General features: G+C 54.5%; 1 protein-coding gene across 1 annotated transcript; it reads right to left on the bottom strand.

Moving 5' to 3' along the window:
- On the bottom strand, positions 1-27,581 carry CHRDL2 (chordin like 2). Its single transcript, XM_045555474.1, is given in 13 exon segments — positions 1-158; positions 828-920; positions 4,249-4,303; positions 5,086-5,259; positions 5,566-5,760; positions 6,655-6,823; positions 7,305-7,360; positions 9,085-9,178; positions 11,291-11,433; positions 13,314-13,386; positions 13,388-13,408; positions 17,178-17,290; positions 27,053-27,581. Coding segments are annotated over 13 exon segments (1,359 nt in total). The 5' UTR covers positions 27,135-27,581; the 3' UTR covers positions 1-67.
- Positions 27,582-27,753: the final 172 nt, after the last annotated feature.

Genomic DNA, 27,753 nt, shown 5'->3' with positions numbered 1-27,753 from the left:
GGGTAATGCAACTTCTTATTTATTAATATATAATAACAAAAAAGATAAAGCTCATATTTGCAACTGTTTAGGTCTTTGTTATAATGTCTTGGTCGCTTTGTCTGGGCTGGCCGTGACCTTCAGCTCCGGGGTCTGGGCTAGGAAGACGTTCCAGTGACCTGCATGAAGGAAGGCAGAAGAGAGGTGTGCGTGTGCGTGTGTGTGTGTGTGTGTGCGTGTGTGTGTGCGTGTGCACACACCAGAGGCAGCGGCTGGGGTGGGAAAAGCTTAGGGCAAGGAGTAACTGTGTGTGGCCAGGGTTTGGAGACCAGGGGTGCATGGAGGTGAGTGTCTCCCTCACACAGTTCGGGCACATGGCCCAGCCCTCAAGCAACCGACCTTTGTGGGGCGGGGCTGGCTTCCTGACACCTGCTGGGAATACTCGCCTCCCCCACCCGAAGCCCCTCCTGGGTCCACCTTCCTAAGAGTCAGCAATTGCAGGGTACCAGGAGGAAAGGGGCCGGGAGGGTTTTGGTGGGAGTGTTCCCGCAGAGAGGGAGTAGGTAGCAGCAGGGTCTGGGGGCTCAGGCCTCTCCCCTACAGTCCTGTCTCCCCCACCCCCAAGACCAAGCCCAGCCAGCTCTGCTTCACCTTCCCGCTTCCGAGTTGGGAAATCTCTGGCCCAGACGCCCACTGGATTCCTGTGCTGGGAACTGACGTCTGTGGCTGACAGCCCCCCCCCCCCACCCCGCCACCCCCTCCCGGCACCAGCAGCCTGGGAACGCCCCAGAGGCTCTGGCCTCCACCCTCCTCTTCCCCAGGCCCCACTCCTCAGCCCAGGGGCCCACCTTCGTGGGTGCCAGCGAGCAGCCGGAAGTTCTGTGCCTCTCTCTGGAAGTCTTGCTTCCTGACTTTCTTGATCTGAATCAAGTGGAAGATTCCTGAGGGCAGAGACAGGGCCATGAGCAGGAAAGGCAGGACCATCGGTTGGTGACACAGAGTGACTTAGACACAGAACTGACCCAAGCACCTCCCTCGCTGCCCCTGCGCTCATCAGGCACCAAATCCTGCGGACTGCATTTCCACTGTCTTCCCCTGTCCCACTGCCGCTCTGCTCACTCAGCCCCTGTTGTCTGGTCACTGCATTAGAGTCCTAACCCCTTTCACTCCCCCTGTAATCTGCCATCCTAACCGTGGTCACTCCACTGTGTGTGTTACCCTGTCATTGCCCTTCCCTGACCTCCTGGCACCTCCACAGTGAGGTCCATGTTCTCCTGCCACCAGCACCGTCCTGCTCTGCAAGCACTCACCTGTCCCCAGGGGAGGAAGGAAGGAGGACAGGAAGGGAGAGAGGGAGTTGGCTGGCTCATATGGACTTGTCAAGATTTTCTCTGGGCATAGACCGTGTGATAAAAACCAATAGTTGTGCTTATTCAGACAGCAAAAACTGGCAAGTGTGGAGTTAAGGTGCCTGGCCTGTGCTCCAGTCCTGACCAAATACTGGAAGTCCCTTGAGGGTGTGAAGCCTTTACAAATGCCACCCCTGTTCTGTTCCCTTCTACTTCTGCTGTTGCCACCAAGTGAACTCCTACTAGTCCTCCGAGCCTTAGTTGCTCCTTGGGGGACCCACAGCACTTGGCTTCTGTTTGTGATTGTACCTAGTTCTCATGGGCCATCACTGTGTCTAGTCCTGGCTCCCCCAACCAGACTGGGGCTTTCCTCTGGGTCCTTTGAGCCTGGCCCACATTAGACATGTAGAATGAATGAATCCCTGGATGGATGGATGGATGGATGGATGGATGGATGGACGGACGGACAGACAAATATATGTGTACCCAGTCCGGGCCAGGCCCTGAGGGAGAGTGAGGTATTATCGCGATCCCCTGATGTTTGCATCTCATGGGGATCTGGCCACTAACACCACACATGGCCCTGAGGCCCTGAGCACATGGGCTACGAGGCTGCACCAGCTGTTACCCACTAAGGTCTTTGGCCAAAAAGAACAGATGCAATAGCAAAGCCTCTGCTAGGCCAGCACCGCCTTCAAGAAAGCCAAGAACGGGCCCTGCTTATGGGAATCAGAGTGGGGTCCCCCCAAGGGGAACAGAAAACACTGATCCTGGCACTGAGTTCCAGGAAATGTCCGGCACGCTCCTTAGGACCCCCCGCCCAGATGCCAAGGACCAGGATATAGAAGAGATGCCAAAGACTCGGGGGCGACATCACAGTGGCAGGCAGCAAACATGAGATGAGGTGGGGACAGGTCCTTCTGCACAGGCCTGCCATTGCACGCTCCCCAGGTCACAGAAAAATTGGAGAGGAGGTGACAGGGATGGGGGTGGGTCTGTAAAGCATAATTGAAAGGACTGGACTCTTTGGCCTGGAATGAAGAGCGAGCCCGAGGGTCATGGTTGTGCCTCCTTTCCCTTTGAAGGGCTGTGCCAGGTCTGAGGGCAGCTGGGCTCTGTGGATCCCCAGGGCAGAGCTGGCACCGCTGGGTGGGTCCAAGGAACTAGGACAGGCTCAGATCAGTGTGAGGACCCACCCTCTCTGAGCTGAGCCGTTCCTGGCGTTGGAAGTGAGTGACTCACCTGTCTGGGAGTGGGAGTGGGGGTATGTGATGTGCAGTCAGGGGCCAGGCGCCATGAGGAGGCTGCAGGGGGACTTCCTTCCTAGGCAGGGCTTGGAATCGAGACCCTTGAGGTGCTTCCTACTCAGAAACCTTAGTGTCTAAAAGGCCCTTAACCTCTTTGCTCAGATCCTGGTGCCTGCAGCTGGTCCCGCTGTGCTGTGGCCTCACCTAGCACCTGCCTGCTCACTTTGTCTCACTCCTCAGAGTGGGAAACGGTGAGCAGTTCCCACCGACAACCAGCCCTGGGGAGCAACTGTGTAAACTGCCACGGTCTGGGACAGGGAGGGAATGGGGAGGCTGACGGTGCATTTAGGCAGCCGGGGGTCAGGAGAAGGGCCTGATTTGCTAGTGGCAGGATGGTAGGGCCTGGAGCTATGAAGTTGGGGAGTCCCCCCACCTTGTTCCCTTTCTGCTGGGCCTGGTGACGATGAGATTGACCATGAGCTTTGCCCCCTCTGTGCCATCCCAGCACACCTTGGTCTCCCTCAGGCACTTCCCTAAAGGCATAAGATCACCTCTGTGGAGACAGCACTGGGGACAGTCGGAACTGGGTTTGAATCTTTGTCTTACTGTTTAAACTGTGTGACTTTAGCAAGTCATTTGACCTCTCAGCCTCAGTTTTCTTATCTGCAAAATGGGGGTATTCATACATAGCCCTTAGGTTTCTCATGAGGATTAAATAGGCACATTATATACAGTGCCTGCTACATACTAGTCTCAGAGCACAGGGCATATGGGTGTGGGCTCTGGAGCCAGAGTCTGAGGCTATCACTGCCATCCTGCCTGCACGCACCCCTCTTGCCTCTCTAAATCAGGGAGGCCCAGCCTCCACAAAGCCTTTGCTGACCAGCTCTGGGCACCTGGGTCACTAAGCCATACGCTCCTAAGGACAGAGGCTGGGGCCCATTATTCTCTGTGGTCCCAGCACCTGGGGGACCAGGGGAGGCCCAGAGTAAACATGCAGCCAGCACCTGCCCAGGGGCCGATAGAATCTTAAGGCTCAAAAATCATAAGGGCTACTGACTCTAACTCCCCGGCTGTGGACAGAATACCCCTGCCAGCCCTTGCCTGCACACTTCTCGTTCGTGGAGCTCACTCCTTCCCTTCCACTGTAAGAAGGCTCTAAGTAAGAGAAAGTTCTTTTTACTGAGCTGAAATCTGCCTCTCTGCAATTCTAACCAGCTTGATGTGGTGGGATGAGAAAGACATTTTTAGTGCCCACTACATGTCAGGGGCTATACCTATGTCATTTCATTTAATCCTCCAAAAACCCTCTTCCCCAATTAACAGAAGAGAAAACTGAGACCCAGAGAGGTCATGTGATTACCCAAGGCCACACAGCTAAGAAACAGGATTTGAACACCAGCCAGGGTTTGAACCCAGGCCTGCCTGATTCCAAAGCCCCTGCTTATTGTCTGACCCTTGCGGTCACTTAGTACACGGCTGCTCCCTCTGGCTGGGGCAGCCCTTCGGAGCCGTGAAGCCAGCAGTCCTGGCCCCCTGAGTCTTCTCTTCTCCAGGCTGAACAGCTCCACTTTCTTCGTCCATTCCTCCTACGACAGGGGGCAGAGTAGAGCAGGGAAAGAGCCGCATCTGACGTCACAAGACATGGGCTCTAGCTCCCGTCCTCCACTTACTGGCTGTGTGGCCTTGGGCCAGGTACTTCACCTCTCTGAGCCTCAGTTTCCTCATCTGTAAAATGGGGATAATAATACCTAACTCTCAGGATCGTTGAGGATCAAATGAGATAGTGAATGTGAAAGCACTTTGCAAACTCTAAAGTGCTACACACATTGCTTATTATTGTCATTGTCATCATTCTTATCATCATTCCCTCTCCCAACCCCACTCCCCCCAGCCAAACCCATCAGGAGAGGAAAGTGACACTTATGAGTTTGCTTTGGATAGTGGCTTCCTGTTTCCCTCTACCCAGGAGATTCATGTTTTACCAAGAAAACTCTCTTGACCTTCAGGTGGTGATATGAGCAGCCTGTTGAATAGGGCGAGTTTCTCACAGAATGAGAAATAGGTTCTGATGTCACCTTACCTTGCAGTGACAAGACCCACCGCTTAGGAAAGGCTGAACCAACCAGCCCCAAGGCCGCCCTGCTTTGAGAGCCCTGCTGCCTGGAAAGCTGTCCCCTCGCAGAGTGCTGAGAGCCTGCAGTGGCCATCTGACACTTCATCAGGGTAGCCTTGCCCTGCCGGCTCCTCGCACGGTGCAGCAGCGCCTTCCCCCAGGAGAGGGAGCACTTTGAGACCTTGGCGCTCAGAGCCAGTGAGCTTCTCAGAACCGTCAGAGTCACAGGCAGAATCTTTGTCTCCCGACATCTTGGAATCAGGGACTCTTAAACCCGGAAGGGCCGCCAGGGGTACCTGACCAACAAAACGTCCCTAAGGCCCCTGTGGGGTCTGGAGCACAGGAAGGGGGACAGGCCCGCGGTACACCCAGCTGGGAGTGGGCCAACACCTACCTTTTACCAGCTTCCAGAGGTAGATCTCCACCTGGTCCGAGGCCTCGTGCTCAAGGGCAAAGCGATGCAGGTTGTCTGGGCTGGGGGACACTGACGTGTGGACGAGGACGCGGCCCGGTGCCTTGGGACACCTGGTGGAACTGATCTCAGTGTGGCCCAGGTCTGCCTTGTCCTCTGGGAGAGACAAGAAGCTAATGAAGTGTTCAATAAACACTGGCTATCCCTATTGAAAGTCCTAATATTTTAAAATTTTATGACTTCATGGAATCCAGAATATTATTTATTTCTGTCAATATTTTTTAAGTGTGACATCTTCCACTCCTGTGCTTCTAACATGTCATGCATCTACAAACCCTGCATTCTGTGGCTCTGAGTGCGTGCCCTCCACGTCTGAGACGTTCCAAGTATCTGCGGCCCTGGGGACAGAGACCAGGGCTCACTCTGGCCAGTCCCCTCCCTGTCCCCGGCACCCCTTCACACCTGGGCAAATCTTGCAGCACTTCCCAGCCACTTTCTCAGGGTGCCGGCAGGGGTACTCGCTGGGGCAGTTCACACGCTGGCAGTCCTGGTGGCCGTCCTGACAGGTGCACAGGATGCAGGGCAGGGGGCCGAAGGAGCGAAAGGCTGGGTGCCACACCTCCCCGTGGGAGTACGTCTTCCCGCCATGCACGCAGGCTGGAACAAAGAGGGCAGGAAGGGAGGAGGGTCAGCGCCTCAGGCCTAGCCAGAGCCTCTGGTCCAGCAGTGGGCAGGGTGGGGTGGGCCCTTGTGGGGCCCCCACTGCACCGGTCTAGTCCAGCGACACTGCCAGCAAAGTGCAGGCTGGGGTATCAACCTGTCGCCTGTCCCTCCTGTCTGACATCCCCCACCTCCGCACTCAGGGCTGAGACGGGCCCAGCAGGAACTTGCTGAGTTTGGAGCGTCCTCCCCTGCCCTTCAGGGCTGCTTCTGCTGGAGCAGGGAGAGCGCTGGCCTGGCAGGAGAACCGAGGTCAGCTTCTGTCTCCACCTGGCCATGTGAGCCCTGGCAGGTCCCTTTCCCCTTCTCTGCCTCTGGGTCCCATTTGTACAAAGCGGGACCAGGACTAGGGAGCCCCATGGCTCCTCCTTCCCCACCAGCCGGGGTGCCCTGCATGAGGCCCCCCTGCTTCCCTTCTGCGGCCATGGCTGCCCCTCCTTCCTTCGTCAGAAACTCTCCCTCAGCACTTCCTGTGTTCATTTATTTACAGTGTCTTCTGTGAGCCCCTTGAGGGGCTGTTTCCTCACCTATCTGCTCTGTCTCCCCCATTTCCTTGCAAAGACATGGCAGATGCTCAAAAAAATATTGTACTGTTCCAGGCCTGGCTCTGTCTCTAACTCAGTACTCCGAACCTCAGTGTCCTCGTCTGTCAAATGGGGGTTTAGACCTGATGACCTTTAAAGGCACCTTCAGTTTTGATGCTCTCTGGGTCTACAAGCTCACGGCCAAGTTGGGATTGGGGAACTGCTGGGGCCGGGTGCAGGGTGGGTAAGCGGGAGCAGGCAGGGCCCCCTTCCCTGCCTCACAGACTGGAGGAGGTCCAGGCCCCACCTTTCTTATGTTTCTCCTTCAGAACAATCTTGACAGTCGTGCTGCCTGCCCCCTTTGGTCGGAAGTGGCGAGGGATGAAGCCCAGAGGGACGCTGGGACCAGTGGGGGCTGGGGTGCCTGGGCCTCTCTTTCTCCCGCCGTCACCCGAACATGGATCCTGAGGATGTCTCTGCAGAAGGCAGGGAGGATGGAGAACACTGGGTGAGTGTGGCAGGCCACCGCTGCTGGAGGAACAGCAAGACAGGCTGTAGCCAGGAGGCCTAGGGGTGATACCAGCATGACTTCCCAGGGAAGAGGGGGCACAGGCTAGGGACAGGGAGATCTGGAGGGGGTATGAGATGTTTTCAGACAGTGGATCTTTGAAAACTGTCAGAGGACAGTGATTGGGAAATCCAGCTTCCACCGAGCCCTTCTCAGGCCTTGTCAGAGCCAGGGCCTTGCGGCTGGGGTGTGCAGAGGGTGCTGAGCTATTCCTCTGGGGAATAAACTGAGCAGGGACCTGGAGAACTTAGTAGGGTGGGGGCTGACGTAGCTGACCCGGGGGACAAATGGGCAGTGAAGACAATGACTGATACTGCCTGCTCCAGTCACAAAGATTGAGGCGCTGGATGCCAGCCCCCTCCCCGCCATCAGTATCGCTGTGTACTCACCGCCCCATGGTGTGACTGCGCCGTGTCCTCTTCAGCTGATTTCTCACTTGCCCCCTCTGGAAACTCAAAGGGAAGTTGGGTCAGCCTCAGGCTGCGCAGCCTTGCTGGCTAGAGCCCTGAGGCCTCCACCCACAGGCTCTGCCGCTCCCCAAGGCCTACTGCCACTTCCGCAGCCCCTGCCCACCAGCGGGTCCCTTTGCCCCAGTGGGGACTTATTCCACTTCTCATTACAGCCTCTCTTCATCCTTGTTGGGTTAATGACGTCCCTACAATTGGGTTGCTGCCTCAGTTTCCCCACACTGACCTCCTGGTCAGCATTAGGACTGAAATGCTTGGCTGGAACAGAGCATCTTGTTCAGTCCATACTTAAAAGCCACCTCTCTGAGACCCTGGGCCATACATGCCCCTCAGTGGCCACCATGGATGGCCCAAAGGGCCAGAATCCTGCTTAGTTGCAGTTTCCTGGGCAGCCACTGTACCCTGCCACACTTGAAGTCCCCAGGGCCCTACGTTCCAGCCCCTCTGCCCCTCCAGCGTGAACACCCTAGGACTCCCGCAGCCCCATTCCCTGGGGAAGCAGCGCACAGAGCCCTTAGGAGCCCTGCAGCTTCCTGAAGTCCTGAATGGCTCTGGCTCCCACCGAACATTCCTATTCAAAGCCCCAGAACACTGGAAACAGACTGTGAGAAAGCATCAAGGCCAAGCTCTCAGTGAACTCAGCACAACTGAGGCTCAGAGTGGAGAAGGAATTTGTGAAGTTAGCTGGAGGAAACAGGACTAAACGGGAGTCACCTGACTCTGCTCCAGTGCCCTTTCCAAATGCCAGCATATGGCAGTGCATCCACTGTGGAGCACTCCCCTACCTGAGTGCTGCCGCCTCCAGGAAGCTTTCCTTGACTACCCCAGCCCACAGGGAGCAGTTCCACCATTTCATTGTCCTGATGCCCGGTCTGCCCTTCGCTAGCCAATGTGGCAGCCTCTCTGTTTCACATGGAGGGTCCACCTCCATTGCCTGACAGATGCGTTCTGAGCCCTGGTGAGACCAATCCTGTGCCCAGCACTGCCACGAGGAAGACAGGAGGAGATGTGGTCCCTGCCTGTATAGACCACTCTCATGTGCCACTTCTGGTCTCTTGGCCTCATCTGACTGCAGGGACTTTGTCCACTCTTTGCAGGCCCTGCAGCAGCACCCTCTGCACGTGCTCCCGACAGCTGCCTCAGCTCAGCCTGACAGCACCCTCCTCACACCTGCGCCTCCTGTGCATGTCCCATGTCCCCACTTCTGACCCCGCCCCACTCCTGCCTCTGTTTCTGGGGCTACTTAGCACCCACATGTGCATGCAAAACAGGGAATTAACAACCTTGGGGTGAACTTTTGACCAGTGGGCAAGTTGGGGCCGCTGGTGGATACATTCTTCCCTCTTCCTCTACCACCCCTAGACTTCCCTGAGGAGCAGAGACCACTTAGGGCAGTAGGTCTCGCTTGGTCGTCACGTGGAGGCCAGCTCCCAAACACACCCTCGTGTTGCTTCTCTCTCCTTCCCTGCCTCACTCCCCCTTTCCCTCATTCCTGCTCCCTGGGATTGCAATAAAAAATAAGTGGCACATCAGCCTCTGCCACCGGCTCTCTGGAGGACCAGCTTAAGCCACCACGCTGGAGAAAGGAATGGTCTGCTACATGCTGGGTGTGCCCTGAGGTTCCTCCTGGCTCTGACAGTCCGTGCTAGGTCCATGGAGCAGAGGGGAGGGTGGGCACAGCCACATCTAGGGACAGACTCACCTTTGCAGGCCTGGCAGCAGGAGTCAGGCAGTGGGAGGGGTGCAGGGCAGCCCGGTTCAGGACAGGTCATGAGGCCGCAGTAGATCTGGCCCTCCTGACAGAGCAAACAGGCACTGGGAGAGGAGCTCTCCTGAAGACCAGCCTTGGGGGCTAGGAGAGCACCCCTCCCTGGGGACAAATGGCCTTGAGGCCCCCTGAGGTGGGGGAGGGTGGGAGCAGCAGAGTCTCCTGGGCAAGGCCCGGCCAGCTCAGAGGAGGGGTCCCCTGGACCCTCCTCCCTCCCACTTCCAGGCCCTGCAGGTGACCTTCATCCCTGAGCTTCTAAAGCTTTGTCACACCCACTCTCGCTCGGCTCTCACAGCAGCCTGGCGAAGTAGGATCCCCCAGCTGACAGGTGAAGAGCCTGGAGCAGGGCCTAGGCCACCTTAGGTCAGAGGGACGGTCGGGGCGGAATGGAGGACAGCCCAGTCTTCAGCCTTTTCCTACTGAAATCAACGTCCTTCTCCCCTGGCGTGGCACAGTGGGCCCACCAGGGGGGGACACCAGGGCCCATCTCGCTCTTACTGGAGGCCCTGGGTCTCCCACTTCAGGATCCAGCCTTAAAAGGCAAGAGCACAAGGGGGAAGGGGCTCTGCGAGTCAGGGGCCGGCGACCTTTGGGGAGTCGCTTCTCTCCTCTGGGCCTGAGGTTGCCCCTCTGGGAAGTGAGGGCACGCCCACCTGGGGTGTGAAGATCCACCCAGGGAATGGTTGAGAAGACCCTTTTTAAACTGTCAGGCATGATGCATGTGGGAGGAAGTGACCGATACGATCCCTCAGGGGCGGCGGGAGTCAGGCCAGCCCCATATTCAGGGTGAGAAGAAGGAAGGGGAGGCCCAAGTGTCCAGGGAGAAGGGTCAGAGGAATGACAAGAGTGCTCTCACAACCCCAACCGTCATTCCCATCTCTTCCCACAGCCCCTCCTCATCCAGGCCCTTGTCCCTTCACAGGAGGCAGCATGACAGGGAAAAGAACATGGGCTTTGGAGTCAGGTAGTCCCGGGTCTGAATTCTGGCTCTGCCACTTATTAGCTGTGTGACCTTAGGCAAGTCAGTTAACTGCTCCGAGCCCCAGTTTCCTCATCTGAACTAGGAATAGTGATATTCTTCTCCCAGGGTTATTGGGATACTGTCGTAAACAAGGCATTTCTATGAACTTAGTGACACAATATGCCAGACCATTGCCAGAGGCTCACGGCCTGCAAAAGGTAACTGCTTGCTAGGTTGGTTTATAAGTGGTTATGCCTCATTATTTGTGGGTTGATACTTTAAGATTCAGAGCCTCAGACTGATGACACCCTCTCACAGGAAAGATGGGGAAACAGCCCCAAGAGAAGTGACTCCCACAAGGTCACTCGGGGAACCAGGCAGGGCTGGAGCCCAAGCACTGGTCTCCAACACCTGCTGTGGAGAGAACAGCAGAGATCACTTGGCCAGGCCCCCTTGTGCGCTGGGAGGAACTGAGGCCCAGGGAAGTGTGGTGACCAGGTAGTAGGAAGGAAATCAGGAAGACAGGGTTTTTCCTGCCAACTCACAAGGGAGCTGCTACACGGTTAAGAATGACATGCTACAAAGCCACCTACAAACCTATAGAAGGACCTAGAAATGCCCCCTCCATGAGGAGGAGGGTGAAGACTTTCCAGATCAGGCCCTGCTTAGCTTCAGTTTCTGTCCCCTGGTAACACTGCAGAGTCAGCCCCGCCTGTCCCTAGGCCCAACTCTGACCACAGGCAGGAGGAGTTTGAGTAGCTTCAGATGAAATTCCATTTGCACAGTCTGGCCCTGTCCCTATGCCTCAGGACTGATAACTGGTCATCCACTTGTTCATTCTTTCATTCAACTATCATTACAGACATCCCCTGCGTGCCAGGCCCTGGACCAAGAACAGCGGAGGACACAGAATCAAAATGGGTATGTTTCCTCCCTTCAAGGAATGTGGTCTGTGCTGGGGGAAACAGAAAGTTCAGGAGGTGTGGAAGCCCAGAGACGGGTGGCCTGGCCTGGCTAGGGGAAGGCCATTCCAAACCCCAGATGCTGCCTTCCCCCTGAGCCCCTCATTTGCCTTGACCAGGGAACAGTCCCCCCACCACCACCCCAGTCCACACTACTGTGCTCGTTTCCGGCCCAGACCGCTGGCTTGGGCCGAGGGGACGGGGAAGAAGGCCTTACAGTGCAGCTGCAGAGGACACACTGGTTGGGCAGGCGGGAGGGGAAGAGCTCATGGGCACTGAAGATCTCTCCATGTTGGTACGTGGTCCCATTGTGCTGGCAGGACTTTGGGGGGGCTCGGAGCCCAGAAGGCGTGTGAGGTTCTGTAGGTGGGGAGGGACAAGAGGAAGAAGAAAATGAGGTTTCACATGGCTCTAAGATCTTTGTTATCCCATCTTGACATTTCAATCAAGCCCTGGCCTAGGCCTTGCCAGCCATTGCCCACATCAGCTAACCAAGAGGTCCCACTGGTACCGACACCTGACCACATCACTCCCTCCCACGGCCCCCACCGCAGCGTTTCAGCCCCTCAGTGACTGAGCCAGCCCTGGCCAGAGCCAGAAGGAAAAGCCAGAAGCCTCAGCTCCACTGTGCCCCGCTCAGGTGGGACCTGAATTGGTTCACTCAACATAGCACGAGTGCTCGTGGAGCACCTCCTGGTGCCGGGCACTGTTCTAGGTGCTGGGGACACGGCAGTGGACAAAGAGAGTCCCCGCTCTCAGGGACTACATTCTAGTGGAGCCAGCTGGGATGATCCAGACTATCTCTGTGCTTGTGTAAACTCCTGTCCTTCACAGGCCACCAGAGCCCCCTCACCACCTGCCCGTTAGTCAGTCCTCACCCTGCCGGGTCAAAGGGTAAACCTCTCGTCCTGAGAGAACCCACTCATGCATTCGAGACACCATTCCCAGCCCTCCGTACCAGGCACCATGCCGGGCGTTGGGAATGGGCTGGGGAATGAGACTCAGCCTCTGCCCTCAAGAAACTCAAAATCTCACTGGGAGAGAGACAATGGCATTGCCTGGAAGGGCGAGGGCAGACGGACGCACGGCGGCTGTGACCCAGTAGGGACGTGGTCAGGGAGGGCTTCCTGCAGGGGCTGATGGCTGAGCTGTGTCTTAAAGAGCAAGTGGAGCCAGGCAGGCAGAGCGGCAGGGGATAGAAGGAGAGGAGCTAAGGGCATTTGAGCAAGGAGGGCCCTGAGCCCAGCACAGCGGTGGGGGCAGGGGAATCCAAGGTCAGCGAGGAGAGGCAAGGACCCCTGGAGCCAGCCTCAGACATGCAGGAGGCAAGACGAAGCTGAGAGCCTCTGCTCCCCTAGGGAGCCCAGAGACAGGAATCTCTGTGGCCCAAGTCAGAGCCACGGTCAGATCCCTACTGGGCTCCCACCTAGAAAATGAGCCCTTCTCAGGGGCTCCACATCCACTCACCAGGAGAGCCCTGGTTCCCGAGCCCAGCACTGAGGCCAAAATGTGGAGCCTCTTCCTTTGTCACATTCTTGACTAGCATCTTCTTGATGCTTCTAGACATCAATTGTCCTCTCAACATCCCCTGACTTCTAAGTTGGCCTCCCCCAAGCTACCACGCACCGGCCACTTGGTTATGCCGGAACCTCCTCTCCTCTCTCTTACCTCTACCTCCTAGAATGCCAGTCTCAGAGGCTCTTAGAATCTTAAAATCATGGAATCATAGACATTTAGCATCAGGGCACAGAGTCCCCGAATCTCAGCCAGGACCGGGAGGAGTCTCAGAGCACATGAACCAACCCTTTCAGTCATTTCCAGCCCCAGGGTGGTCATCCTGAGGTCTCCCTGCAGGGCCTCCCAGCCCAAGGTCACTCACCTGTACTTCCCAGAGTGCGTCCACTCCCTCCAGCTCCCGCCAGCCAGAGAGAGACTGGGGCCCTAGTGTGCCCATCAGCAGGCCCAGCAAGACCCCTTTCCTTCAGCTACTGCCTACCTTTCCTCCCTCCTCCTGCCGGGCACACCTACCCAAGAATGGGAAGCTCGCTGCTACCCTAGCACTGTGTGGGGATCCAGGATGTTTCCGCCCCTGAGCATCTTTGTGTCCCAACACCCCTGATGGCTGGGGAGGCTGCCCCTCTCCTTCCAGGGGCCTCCCTCAGCCGGGGGCCCGTCGGGAGTGACATGGAGGTCACTGGGCAATGGGAGGCTGGTGCACGGGAAGGAGCAGGGCTACTTACCCACACACCTGGGACAGCACTGCTGTGGCTCCGTCACGGGCTGGGGACAGTGGACAGGCGGGCAGTGGAGGCGGGTAACAACTCACGTGGGCGTTCTGAAGGGGACACAAGGGTCAGCCCTGGTTCCAAAGAACCACTGTCTCCCGGTGTCCTCTCCCAAGACCCCCACCCCGACTGCAGAGCTCTGCACTCATCTTAATCCTATGACAGGCTTAAAAACAATGAACTCGAGTGTGCCTAGCTCCTGCCCTCACCTGGCCCACTCACCCACGCCCCTCTCCCACCCTGGAGGGGGGCAGGCCTGTTCTCATGGACTTGCTCAGACGTTGTGTCCCCCTCATGGTGTTTGAGAAATACAAGTAAAAGCTTTGCATTATTTTGACGTTGATCAAAGCTATTTTGACTGTGCTCTTTTAACTCTGGGTATGAGCATTTGTGATCAAGAGAGGAATGTAACACGAGGGCAGGTGACCAGGTGGGGGACAAGACTAAAAACTTGACGTAGAGATGACTCAGGGATTTGAGATCCCACCCCCCAATCTCTGCTTGCACAATCCTAGACAAAGCCCTTGGAGTTGGTACCAGAGAAGGAGGGGTCCAAAGTCCTTTCTCTTTTTCAAGTACAGCAGATGAGAGAGAATTGGGCCAAGAGACAAACACAGAAAGATGAGTAGAGACAGGAGAGAGGCCACCACCCCTTCTGGAAGTTTCCCCAGCTCACCAGGCAGTTTGTCAGCCCGCACGGTCCCACACCTTCCCTTCCCTCCCTCATGGAGGGCTCACTCTGCTATATTGTGAGGACCCCCTTGCATCTGTCGCACCTATCCAGCCCTGACTTCCACAGGAATCCTCAGCACAGGGCCTCGCTCCAAGTTAGCGCCTGCTCAAGTCTGAATATAGGAATGAGCCAGTGGGTAAATGAGAGCGAGGAAAAGAGGCATGGACAGTCTCCCTCTCAGATGAATGGAGCCAGCTTTGTTCAAAGCTTTGAAGTTGTCTGAGTTTGTTCCCAGCCCCCTTACCCACCTGGCTCCTTCCCCCACCCTTGGCCCACCCGAGTTCCCTGACTGCACTTCTCCCAGAGGCAGCCTCTTGCCCCGTGGAAGAGCCTAGACCAGCCCTAGCCCTTCTGGGTCACCATTTCTCAGGGTGGCCAGAGGTAATTGTGAGAACTAATCGGTGCCAAGGGGCATCCCAGAGCCCAGGGAATGGGTCTGAGCTCTAACAGGGGCCTTCTAGAGCCCCAGCACACATGGTTCTTAATAAACATCTAGACAGCAAACTGAGGATGGAGTGGCAGGGACTGTGGGGCCTGAAGAGTCAGAATCTCTCCTGGTTCCAGCCATAGAGGAGCCAGGGATGGGGAAGGCCGGCAGCAGCAGGAAGCAGGACGGAGACAGGCTGGGGGTGGAAGGGTGGCACCCGGCATGTGGTAAAGCCCTTTGCAGCCAAAGGGAGCTCTCAGGGAAGCCACACCTTCCATTTATTGAGTGGCTACAAGGTAGGAGCTTTATTTATATATATATATACACATATATATATAAAAACAGACGGTCTCACTTCATCTTCTCCACAGCCCCAGAAGTACTGTACTACTATCCATGCTTTCAAAGTGAGAAAAGAGCCTCTCTGAGAGGTGAAGTTGCCCAAGATCACACAGCAGGCAAACACCGTCACCAGGGCCAGGCACTTTCCACAGCACTGAGCCACCTGTGGCAGACGGGGCATGGACTCATTCCGTCACTCAATACTTGCTGCAGGTCTGCTGGGTGGCAGGCCCCCTTCTGAGCACTAGGGACACGGCAGTGAGTGAGACCGAGGCTTCTGCTCTCACGGAGCTTACATCCTAGCAGTGGGAGAGACACTATAAAAAAATTAAGCAAGTAGGAAGAAGACAATGTCAGGTGTTAAATTTATGATAATAATAAAACAGAGTCATGTGATTTAGCCCCCAGAGGTAGACTATTTTAGAAACATCTGTCAGGGAAGGCCTCATAAGGAGGTAATATTTCCATTGTGAACTGGAGGTGAGAAGGCGCCATTTGTGAGAAGATCTGGGGGAAGGACACTCCAGGTGTGGGAACAGGTAGGAATGGGTCTCGAGTGCTGGAATGACCCACAGGAGACCGTGTGGCTGCAGCAGAGTGAGCAGGTATGAAATGAAGTTGGAGAATAAGGCAGAAGTCAGATCACACACAGCCCCCGGCAGGGAATTTGAATTTTACTTTTGGTGCAACGAAAAGCTACTGGAGGGTTGTAAGAACAGAATGACACGATCAGTTTTGTGTTCAGAAAAGATCATGCTGGCTGCTGTGCCGAGGGTGGATTTAGAGGGGGGTGCGCCCAGGAGAGAGTTGAAGGTGGTGTGGATTAGGGGCAGCGGCGATGGTGGGGAGAGGTGGAGGGATTGAGGGCGTATTTTGGAGACACCAGCAATAGTCCTCTGGGCTGAGGAACCTGTGTGTGTGTGAACTCTGGGGAAGGAGAAATGAATTAACTCCAGTGGATCAAAAAACTTGGACTATGTCAACTGGACCACATGATATGTCTGGAATTTTCTGTTATGGTTTCCTTTCTGTTTTCCAGCTATATTTCATAAAGTTCTTTTTGAAAAGGCTGATTGGCCTCAGATGTGCTCAGGAAAACTGAGGGGAAGTAGTCGTGGGAGGCTGTGTCCCCAGTTCCACCTGGGGCTGACCTGGTGGAAGCAGTGGGGAATGAGGAGGGAAAGAGTCAGGAGAGGGGCTGGCCCACCCCCTCCTGCACCCCAGCGTCTCCTGGGGACCTCTCCTCTGCTCCCATCCCAGAGGTTCTGTTTTAACAAGGGAGCTCTTAGAGGCCTTCTGAGTCCCTCTCTCGGCTCCATGCAGGGAGAGAGGGATGAGGGGCTGGCTCCAGCTGGGAGCTACTACCCCTTCATGCCAAGCACCAGCACCCAGACAAAGCAAGCTGGGGGCGTCCAGACTGGGCTCCAGACAGCTGAGCAAAGCCAAGGGTTTTTCAAGCCTCTTGAGCCACTCCCTTCTCTTCCACTCCTCCAACCTCATCCCTTGCTTGAGAATTCTGGACCGCATGAGGGTCTCATTTATTCTACCCAGTTGATTTTACAAGGCCCTGTGGAGGTGCTGGGTTGCCGTGGGGTGGGAGGAGATGGAGGTGAGAACAAAGGCAAACGCTCTGCGCCAGTCGGTTCGGCCTCTGGCAGGACATCTTACTGGGCATGAGTGAGGGCCCAGCAAGACCTGTTCTCAGGGGCCCAGTCTAGGAGGGGCAGTAACCAACATCCACGGGTAATTATGACACCTGGCCATCAGTGATCAGGAGAAAGGGACAGAGAAACTGATGTGGATTCCAGAAGACGAAAATACTCCCAGGTGGAGGTCATTTGCTCATTTGGGTAAAGCCTTGAAGAATAAATATTTGGGCCAGTGGAGTTAGAGGAACACATTCTACACATTCTATGGAAGGGCAGGAGAGGTGGCTGGAAGGAATGGGAGGTAAAGTCAAAAAGGCTGTGCCTTGGGCCGCATAGGAGGCAGGGAGGCTGGTACCAGTACTAGGTGGAAAGAAGGCTGGGATGTCAGATGGGAGACCTGGGTCTTCACCCCAGCCCAACTGGCCCATCGTGTGACTTATCTCTGGGAGGCTCAAGGTAGCCATCTTCTCCTATGTGTTGTGCACTCAGTAGTGAAGCGGCTTGCCCCAAGTCCCTCCGCTGCCACTGACAGCGCAATTCTAGGGGGCCTGGTTCCAGGGTGCCCCTGGCCTCCAGAGTCAGGCTGTCCTCCCTCCCCCTGGGGTGAATTTTCTGAAAGTTTCCCAGACATACCTGATGCTTGTGGCCAGGTGGCCAGAGGGACCTACCTCAGCACAGGTGCAGCGCAGGCAGTACATCAGGCCTTGTGGCTCTAGGTAGGGGTGCCAGCTGTCACCAGGGGAGTATCTCTTCCCGTGGAAAAGACAGAACATGTCTGGGCCTGGCAAACCAACCAGTGCCATTAGTCCCAGGAAGCTCCAGCCCAAAGACCCTGTCTCATCCCCGCACCCCCTTTCTGACTCTAGGAAGGATGTCATCTGGACCACTCAGGCAAAAGAGAATCTGCTGGACAGTCGGGGAGCCAGAATGTCTGAGTGTGAATCTCAGCTTGACCACAGACTTGCTGTGTGACACTAGGCTTGTCACTACCCCTTTGTGAGTCTTAACACTTCAGTTCACAGGGAAGTTAGGGGAACAAGTAGTGAAAATGCTTTATAGATTTAAATTGTGGCATAAATGTTAGTTGTTATGATTAGATAATTAATATGAGGCCCGGAGAGGGTAAATGACAGTGCTAGGGCCACAGGACGAGTCAGCCGCCAGGCAGGGATGACCGCACTAGTCTCCTGAATCTTGGTCCAGTGCTCCTTCTGCCCTCATGATCACACTTGTTTCCTTTACTTTTGTCCTGTGTGGCATATTTATTTAGTACATCATCACACGCTTCCTTCCCTCCCTCCTTTCTCTCCTTTTCCATCCGTTTCTCTCTCCCACACAGGCACAGACACACACGCACAGGGTCCTCTCTGGTCCTGTGGCCTACATTTCCAATAAAGCCACGCACAGCGGCTTTCCTGCCTTCATACTGTGCTACATCCCTGCATCTCAGGGAGAAGGGAGGGAGGGTTCACGGCTGAGGAATCCTCAGGGGGGATGGGCTGGAGCACGGCCCCTGGCACACGTCTCCAGGGAGGGAGAAAGAACTCACGGGCTATTCCTGACCTTAGAAAGTTTTCTTTGTAAGAAGCTGAAATTCGGTTTCCCTCTGACTCCCCCACCACTCCTGCTGTGCCCACTTGGGCCTTCTAGGACAAAGATTTGAGGCTGCATGATGCCTTCAGTCTGTGTGTCGAGGGTTGCTGAGGGCCCAAGGAAAACGTGGCTCAGTTCCTTCCCCAGCCCCTTCCCAGCCCCTCGAAGTGGGGGAGTGATCAGTTTGTCTCTCACATTCCCCAGCAAGTCAGCAAGGCCCGCTGGCCTGGCTGGCCCGTATCAAATGAGCTGTGTTTATCTCTCAGCCTCCACTGGCAGAGAGGGTGGGACACAGGCCCAGCTGGGGTGCTGGTCAGAGCCAGCCCAACTCTCCAAGGAGTGAATAATGTCTTTCTTCCTCAGTCTCCTCCCCTGACCAGGGCCGGGGAGATTGCAACACTGCCACCACCTTAGGTCTCAGCCTGTTGCTGAAGAAACCTTGTCCTACCTTCCTTGGGGTGGCCCTGTAGCCCTGGCCCCTGTGCCAATTGGCACCCCCTCCACCTAACCGCCTGCTCAGAGCATGAAGACAGAAAAAGTGTCTCAGTCAATGCCTAGGCCAGAAAGCCCCTTCCCTCCACCAATAGATCTGGCAGAAGCTGAGAATCTGGGGGGCCTGGCAGGAGGTCCCCTGTGGCCACAATCCCACCCCACCATGCCCTCTAAGGTGAGAGGCACAAGGAAGGGTGGCATTGCCTGGAGCTCTCTCTTCTTCTAGGGAGGTGAGTGCCCAAGGCCATGCCAAAACCAGCAGGAGGAAGGCTTGCCAGGCGGCAGGGTCCTGGCACTAGGCCCAGTCCTTGTACGAGGCTCATGGAAAGAGCTCTAGCTCCCTAAGCTGCAAGGTCACTAGGTGACTTTCAGAAAGATTCCTTCTTCCCTTCTCTGAGCCTCAGTTTCCCATGTGCAAAATAAGGGGAGTGGGGTAAACTATGATCTTTGAAGATTTTCTGCATAGTTTATGAATCCATGATTTCAAGAGTCCAGGACTCCAAAGATCTAGGTCTCTAAGCGTGAAGATTTGAGAATTCCATGTTTCTAAAAGCCTACAATTCACAGAACACAAAACTTCCAGAATTGTAGCATGTTATGGTTCTGAGATTGCATCATTCCATCTAGTAGTCTTGGATGTTTTGATGGTCCCAATACATGCCAGGCTCTCAGGGGCTCCCAGGTAGATTGGGACGAGGTTCAGGGCACCAGGGGGGCCAATCCTGAGTGACATTGTGAAGGAGGCAAAGTTTGTCTCTCACATCTCCCTCCTTTCCGACCCACTCCCTTTGGACCCCTGTGGCCTTCCCACTCCTGTCCTGGCCCCGGGCCTGCCCTGCTTTCTCTCCCACCCACCAGTGCCTGCGTCTGTCTCCCCAGCTTGGGGGCCAAGTACGCCTTCTCTCAGGGTCCTGGAGTCAGACAGGCTGGGGTTCAAATTATGGATTTGGCTTTTATTTTCACCCTGAGTTTAGAGAAGTTACTTAACCATTCCAGGCCTCTGTTTCCATATCTATTAAATGGAACTAGTAATAATACTTACCTTGTGGGAGTTTTGTAGAATTAAATCAGATGTAATATGCCTAATGCCTGACACATATTAGGTGCTCAATAAACTAGTAGGTAAGACAGACAGACAAAAATCAGATCTGGGCACTGACCCCAAACTTCCTTAACAGTCTGTTTCTCATGGTATTTCTTGATTCCCAGAACTCTCGGTGGCAGCCTCCAGGCACCTACTATGGCATGAACGTCACAGCACCCACCGAGGCCAAATCTCCTGTGTCTCACAACCCTATTTCCCACGGCGCCCTGCACTCCTCCAGCTCCACTCACAAGCCAGGCCGGTCTTCCTCAATGTCACCTCCTGGCCACACAGACCTTGGGCTGGGACACAGAGATGAAAGTGGCTCAGGAGGTCGGAGGAGAGAATGGGAAGGCAGGAGTGAGAGGCAGAGGCCCATGGAGGGCCTTGAGAGTCCCGAGGGCAAAGGAAAGCCATGGAAAAGCTGTAAACTGGGGAGTAAGTGATCAGGTTTGCATTTTAGAATCATCACTGTGGCCACACAGAGGAGGAATGGAGACTGATTGGAGGGCAGGACTGGAGGCAGGGAGACCAGGGAGAGGCTGGGACAGTGGGTGGAGAGGGTGAAGGAGCAGTCAGGGATGGGCTTAAGGTTTGGGCCCTGACCCTGTGTATTTATAGGTGAATTGGGGGCACTTGGCACAATGGGCAGCAAATGTCCTTGTTAGTAATATGGTGGTCCCCCCTTATCCACAGGGGTATGTGCCAAGCCCCCCAGCCAGTGGATGCCTGAAACTGTGGAGAGTACCAAGCCCCATATAGACTATGCATGAATTTCTTTTTCCTTCTTCACAGTTTCACAGATAAAAGATTCATTCTTACTATAGATCTTAGCAACCTCAGCATATGATTTTTTTCTTTCTTAAGTCGAGAACTTTCACCTTTTCACTTAAGGAAGCGCTTCATGGCTTCTCTTCGGCAGACCCGAATGCCGGCATCGCTCCCCTTGCGCAGTGGGGCCGTTAGGAAGTAAAGTAAGGTTCCTGGAACGCAAGCACTGCGACCCCACACTAGTCCATCTGATAACCCAGACGGACACTTACTAAGTGACAGACTAACGGGCTGGTAGCGTACCCAGCGTGGAGATGCTGGACAAAGGGATGATTCACGTCCCAAGTAGGACAGAGTGGGATGGTGTGAGGTTTCATCACCCTACTCAGAAAGGCATGCAATTTAAAACTTATGAATTTCTTTATTTCTGGAATTTCCCATTTAATATTGTTGGACTGAGGTTACCCACGAGTAACTGAGACCAAGGAAAGCAAAACTACAGATAAGGGGGGACTGCTCGAGTAATATTACTTCCCATTACTCATGCATTTATTGAGCTTTTCGTCTATCAAGTACTATATACATCCATGGGCCTGGGACATGACTGAAGACACAGTCCCCGCCCTCAAGGAGCTCACAGCCCATTGTGACAGACGGAGACAGATAGATATAACACAAGTAGTTTGACAAACGCTACGACAGTGTGAGCACAGTCTTCAGGGGAGGCTTCTCTGACAAGATGCTGAGCTGGATCTTGGCGGTATTAACAACGTACAGGAGGGGAAGGGCTTTGTAGGCAGCAGGAGCTACATGCAAAGGCACAGAAGTGGGAGTGGACGTGGTTCACACAGGACACTGAGGTGGCTGTGGTGTGCTGCCCACTAGCTCTTCTTCAAAAGCCAGCTTAGATACCACCCTTTATGTGAAGCTGCCCCAACCTTCCAGGCCACTGGCCTCTCCTGCAGAACTGGGTTCAGTCGTCTATGACAAGTCTTATCACAATGGATTAGAAGTAGTTATTAAGTGGGCTTTTCTTTTCTTTTTTTTTTTGAGACAGAGTCTTACTCTGCTGCCTGGGCTAGAGTGCCGTGGTGTCAGCCTAGCTCACAGCAACCTCAAACTCCTGGGCTCAAGCGATGCTCCTGCCTCAGCCTCCCGAGTAGCTGGAACTACAGGCGCACACCACGCCTGGCTAAGTTTTTCTTTTTCAGTAGAGATGGGGTCTTGCTCTTGCTCTGGCTGGTCTTGAACTCCTGAGCTCAAGCTATCCTCCCACCTCGGCCTCCCAGAGTGCTAGGATTACAGGCGTGAACCACGGTGCCCAGCCTAATTTTTATGTTTTCAACACGCTCCCCACAAAAGTGAAGATCTCACCAAATTTTTTGCTCATTACACAGGCTACATAGAGTTGGTGCCTAATAAATGAAATGAAGAATAAAAGAATGGAGTTAACAGAGGAGAGGTTTTGGATCCTTAATCCCAAAAACCTCTTTCTTTAACAAAAAGAGAACTTCATTATATGAAAGGAGGGCCAAATGCCTTGCCACCCAACAGGAATTAGTTTTTCTCTTTGACCTCCCCTTTCCAGCTCCCTGCCCCGTGAACTCTCAAACCACCTGCCAAACAAAATAACACCATGTACAGAGAGGTCAGGAGCCTGGGGCAGCTAAGGGGATGAGCAATTCCATGGTTTTCAAAATTCCCAAACTGTCCCCATCCAAGTTCATCCCACAGTCTGACTTGAAACTCTCATGCTCTGATAAAAGTCTTGTTAGGGATCAGGTAGGAGTGGGTAGTGTGGTTGGGAATTCTCCCAGTAGGAGCAGAAAAGACAACCAGAAAGAAGCTTCTGGGCTTGGAGGGCAGACTGGATAAGGCCATGAAAGTGGCAGCAGGAGGGGCTGGCATGAGAGGAGAGAGGTCAGGAATTGTGGCTGGCCTGTCCCCAGCCTGCAAGAACTCAGGAAAGCTAAGTGAGCCAGGCTGTTCAGGAATGTGAAAACGTTTACATCTCTTCCCTCACACCCACACAGCCATACTTTATTTATTTATAGTCCCCTCTTCACACAAACAAACTTGAGACATAAGCTGTGCTCTGGACTCTGGCACCCGATGGGGGAGGCCTCTTAAGGGAATCAGAAGAAAAACCTCAGTTCCTCAGCTGTGCAACCTTGGGAAAGGGACTGTACTTCTCTGAACCTAAGTTTTTCATCTGGCACATGACAGATGTTCAGGAGCATAGATGGGCCTCAAGGGAGAGAACTGTCAAGCCAGGACAGGCAGCTCTGTTACCTGTTAAGGGGTGGGGGCTTGGATGGGACTGTTTATATTCTATTCTGCCTTGGACATACACACTTAGATTCATAGAATCATAGGAAGTCAGAGACTCAGAGACGATTTCCAGTCTTCTCATTTTACAGATGTGGAAACTGAGTCCCAGAGAAGGATTGGGACTTGCCTAAGATCATTGATTCATGCCAGCACAAAGTGCAATGCCAGTCTTCAGATCTGGAGAGGATGCTTATAGGGACACCCATTCCCCTAAGGGACAGGACTAGAAGAAATGGCTTCAACTTGCAAACAAAAGGATTCAGGCGAGATAGAAGGAAGAACGCATGAGTACATGAATGAGTGACAGAATAAGACTGTGGAACAGCCTTCTCTGGGATGGGGCCCTGCCCTGAGGCAGGGGGATGCCTCTGTACTACACCTCCCAGGGGCACCACTCTCATACCAGTCCTTTCCTTCTGGAGTCCAGAGGATTCACGGTCTTTCTGCCAGAGCCCCGCGCCCTGGTCAGTGGCTGAGGGAACTTGCGAGGCCAGTCCTGGAACAGGTGCAACAGCTGGAGCAGCTGCGCAGCTGTTGCCCGGCTCCGGCTCAGCAGCCTGCAAGCCAGTGAGGGAGGCAGAGACCTCTACTGGTGGGAGAGCAGAGGTGCAGGACGGCCTAGTCAGACGCAGAGCGGGGCCCACCTGGAGCTGGACTTCAGGCCTTCACGCAGGTGCCTCCCACCGCCTCACGCACGCCTGGACAGATGAATGGGGATGTGACTAAGCTGCGAGGCCGGGCAGGATCCCTACTGGTGGGTCTCTCACTAAAACCCACTGCCCCAGGCCCTCCAGGCCCTTTCTCCTGGTGTGAGGGCCCATCTGTCCACTCTTCTTGGCAGGGCAAAAGTACCCACACTGCCCCAACTGCCTTTTCCAAAGGTCACAGTGGACTCAGAATCAAGGCAACAACATCTCTGGATCTTAGAGACTTAGAATCACGGGCTGTTAAAGCTAGAATGGTCCTCAATGATCATCCACTTGCGTCCAACATCTCACTTTACCGGTGGGAAAACTGAGAGAGAGACAAAGGTAACTTGTCCAGGGTCACAGTGGCAGCGCCCGGCCGGGGCCCTGACTTTCTGGCTCCAGGCTTGCCCTGAGCACATCACACCGTGGGGAGCTCCCTTCCTGCCCCACGCCTGCTTCTAGGATCTGGGATTCCATCACCTGGGAATAAAAGCTTCAATTCGTACCATACGGAAAACCCCTGAAGAAAGGATAGGGGGATGGATGTTTTTACTTGGTAACTGACTCTCTCCTGAAAGCAGGGTTGGATGGAGGGAGGGAAGAGAAAGCAGAAGTGTGCTGGACATCTAAAAGGGACAACTAGTAAGGGAGGAGCACAAAGGAGAGGAGCTGAGAGGAGCAGGGGAAAGAGCATTGGAGAGGGAGTCAAGAAACTTCTCACTCCACAGAGGGGACCAGTGTCCGGGGTAACCAACATCACACATGCCTGTGGCTCAGCCTGGGACTGGGATCAGTACCAGTCGGTAAGCAGGGACCCAGCCTAGGTAGGGGGTCTAGCCTGGGTGTGGAATTGAGGTTCCATCTGTGGTCAGGGTTGGAGAATTAGGGCTCAGTTTATGGCTGGACTTGAAACTCAGTCTGGATTGGGATCAGGACTCAATCCATGGCTGGAAATAGAGCCAAAGATACAGTATGTTTTGTTTGAATAGCCTTGTACTTCAACTGAGGAGCAAGGTGCCACCTGTCCCCACAGACCCTTGGCATTCTGCAGGGCTTGGCCACCTTTGGAGCCTGACACCACACAGACTTGAGAATTTCCATCTGTTGGCACCACTTCTGAAAGCACCTTAGATGTCACCAGGAGATTTCTTGCCATCTTAGGCTTGTGCTCCCTTTTAAACTAAGACAAGGACTTTCATACGAGACATTCAAATAGCATCCTGGCAAATGACTACGGTATTGTTTCTAGATTCATAGATTGTCAGCACTAGATAAAATGAGTCTCAGAAAAGGGAAGTGATGTATCCCAATTCACACAGCCAATAAGTGACAGATCAGGGACTAGGATCCAGGTCACTGTCTTTTCTTTAATAAATTTGCTGTGTGACCTTGGGCAAGTCACTCCTTTCTGTACTTCAGTTTAAACTTTAAGGATAGGTGAATTGATGGGTAGAAGCAGATGATTTTCAAAGGCTCTTTCAGCTCTGACATCCTAGAATCTTAACATTCTCCACTGAATGCCAGTCCACCTCACCTTAACTCAAGTTGGCTCCAAGTCTTTTTCTCACATGTCTGGAGCTCTCTATTTACAAGACTATAGGGAAGATGGAATACTGGCAGGACCTACTGAGAGGTACAGAGCTGAAGCCCAGTGGAGGCACGGAGGAGGGGAGATCAGAGTGGATCATGTCACCAGGGAGAGTTAGCTAGAAGAGGTGTGACCTAAGAAAGGCCGTGAGGGGCTGACAAGGTATGGCAGGGAAAGAGGAGGGGTGCGCATAGGACACGAGCAATCTCGCACAATGGCCTGGCTCTAGGACACCTTTCCAAGATGCATCAAGAGCAGCGATATCTGGAGAAGAACCCTGGGGGCTAAGAACAAGGTGCCATGGGGAAGGGAGGCAGGCACAGAGGGCATCCTATGCAAAGTCTCTTTTAAGAAACAGCAGGCAGGTATTAAAAGGAAACCCCCAGGGTTCAAGGAGGGAGAGGAGACATTTACTGAGTACTTGGCATTGTTCTGGCACTATTTGTGCTGGACACTTTAACACATTACCTCCTTTGATTCTCCCAAGAACCCTTCAGGTTCCAGGTTAGTATTTCTCTTACACAGATGAAGAAACTGAAGCTCAGAGAAGTTATGATTTATAAAAAGTCACACAGCTATAAGGGGCAGAGCCAGAAGTTGGACCCAACCCTGAGCTCTTTCCATTACTTGTTCCTAATGACTTCTATGAGTCCATGCTGCTGGCGGGCCAGAGACATGCAGGCTGCTCTCGCCAGCAGAGACAAGACAGACAAAATCCAGCACCACCAGCTCCAGAAAGTCATGTGCAAAAGAAAGGCACGGATGGAGAAGCTGAGCTGTGGAGAGGAAAGAGCACCAGGCTGGGAGTTGGGAAACTGGAGTTTTAACCCAGGCTCTGCCCTGTATGACCTGGAGCAAGCCACTGCCCCTCCTTGGCCTCAGTTTCCTCATCAGGTATTTCAGGGTTTGAACTAAACTCTTTCCTTCTCATTAAGAGAATCTTTGGTTTGGTTTCCCATCCTCACGGCATTCGAAGAGATTGACCGTGGATGGGATGGGGGATCACCAGCCTATTGTGGGGGCAGTGAGGAAACTGAGGTTCAGAGAGGTTATATAACCTGTTTGAGGTTATACTGTGTCTAAGTGGAAAAGCATGAATTAAGGAACTGATATTTTTTAAGAAGCAACCATGCACCAGTCTTGAGCTCGATGCTTTACCTATGTTCTCTAATTTAATCTTATCAACAATCCTAGTACTTTTACTTCCATTTTATAGATTAAGAAATTGAGGATCAGAGAAGTGTTGTCCATGTCTGCCTCCCATGAGCTTGTGTCATCCAGGCTAAGAAGATGAAGACCCTATTCTATCTCACTGTGCCCTCTCAGAGACTCACACCACCAATTCAGCATTCCTTCCAGACACCGTGGGGCAGGGGGGAAAGTGTAGGGTCTGGAATTAGAGGGTTCTGGCTTTGGATGGCTAAAATTTACAGAGTTCTAGCTAGAGAGCTAGAACTCTGTAAATTTTAGCAAGTTCCTTCTCTTTGCTCAGCCTAAGTTTTCTCACCTATAGAATGCAAATGATAATACCCACCTCATTGGAGTGTTATGAGGATCAAAAGAGATAAAGGAACAGGAAGGTTATCCTAGATAGCTCTCCTTTCTTTCCAAGGGCTCTTTCCAAATGCAAAAACCTTTTCTTCGTCAGCACATCCCTTACCTGCAGCCAAACAGACCCGACTCTCTACTAGAACTAGGGAGCCCCCTGCCCTCAAAGCACAGTGCCCTGCCCTCCCCTCCGCTGCCCTCAGCACCCGCATCCTCAGGTCCACGGCGGCAGCCGCCCCCTCTCAGCTCTGAGTCTTGCCAAGTTCTCCCCCGACCTCTCGAACTCAGCAGCCCAGAGTGGTCCGCAGAGGAGTCTCCACCCCTCCTGGCACAGGTGCTGCCTGGACGGCTGTCAGAACAGTTTGGGGTCCCAAGTCCCGGCACTTTCCCGCACATCCCAGGCGCCCGCATCCCTCCTCTGTCCGCCCAGCCTCCCCCTCGACTTACGGGCCCGAGCGTGGGAGTCCGAAGGGAACCAGAGCAGCGCGAGTCCCAGCAAGGAGGCGAGGACCCTCACCTCGGGAACCATCCTTCCTTTCCCCAGCGTCAGGCCGCCGGGCGCCGAGCCGGGAGGGGAGTCGGGAGACAGTGGGACGAAAAGGACACTGAGGCACAGGGGCACCAATCGATCCGCGGCCCCACGGAGGGCTGCTGCTAGAGGAAAGTCGGGGAAGGGTCGAGGAGAAGCCGGTGAGGAGGAAACAGAGGACAGAGGGGAGATCCAAGGTGGGAATAAGAGAAAGGTGGAACGAGAGCAAGGAGCAAAGGAGGGAGAGAGATGGAGAGACGGAGGAAGGGTCCGGCAGGAGGGAAAAGCGGTCAAAGAAAGGGAGAAGGTGAGAGGGAGAGGAGGAGGGGAAAGCAGGGCGAGGACAGGGTCTGCAGAGCGCGCGGCGCCGGGCGAGGCACGCGGGACCAGCGGGTGCTGCGGGCGCGTGGGCTCGAGGCTGCCGGCGTCCCCTGCGCGCTGGGCTCGGGGTCGGGCCGCGGGGGCCTGGGCCCGGCGGGGCGGCGGTCCCGGCGGCGGCGGCGGCGCGGCGGCCGCGGAGGGAGGCTGAGCGCGGGCCGGCTGTGCACGCCAAGGGCGCCAGGCGCCGCGCTCGGGCGCATTTGTACTTTGCCGCGGGAAGCAGGCAGCCCCGGCCTGG

Source organism: Lemur catta, chromosome 7 (assembly GCF_020740605.2).
Source record: "Lemur catta isolate mLemCat1 chromosome 7, mLemCat1.pri, whole genome shotgun sequence".
In the NCBI taxonomy this organism is placed as follows: domain Eukaryota; kingdom Metazoa; phylum Chordata; class Mammalia; order Primates; family Lemuridae; genus Lemur; species Lemur catta.
Note: the sequence above shows the minus strand (reverse complement) of the source record. Positions and strands in the feature narration are given on the sequence as shown.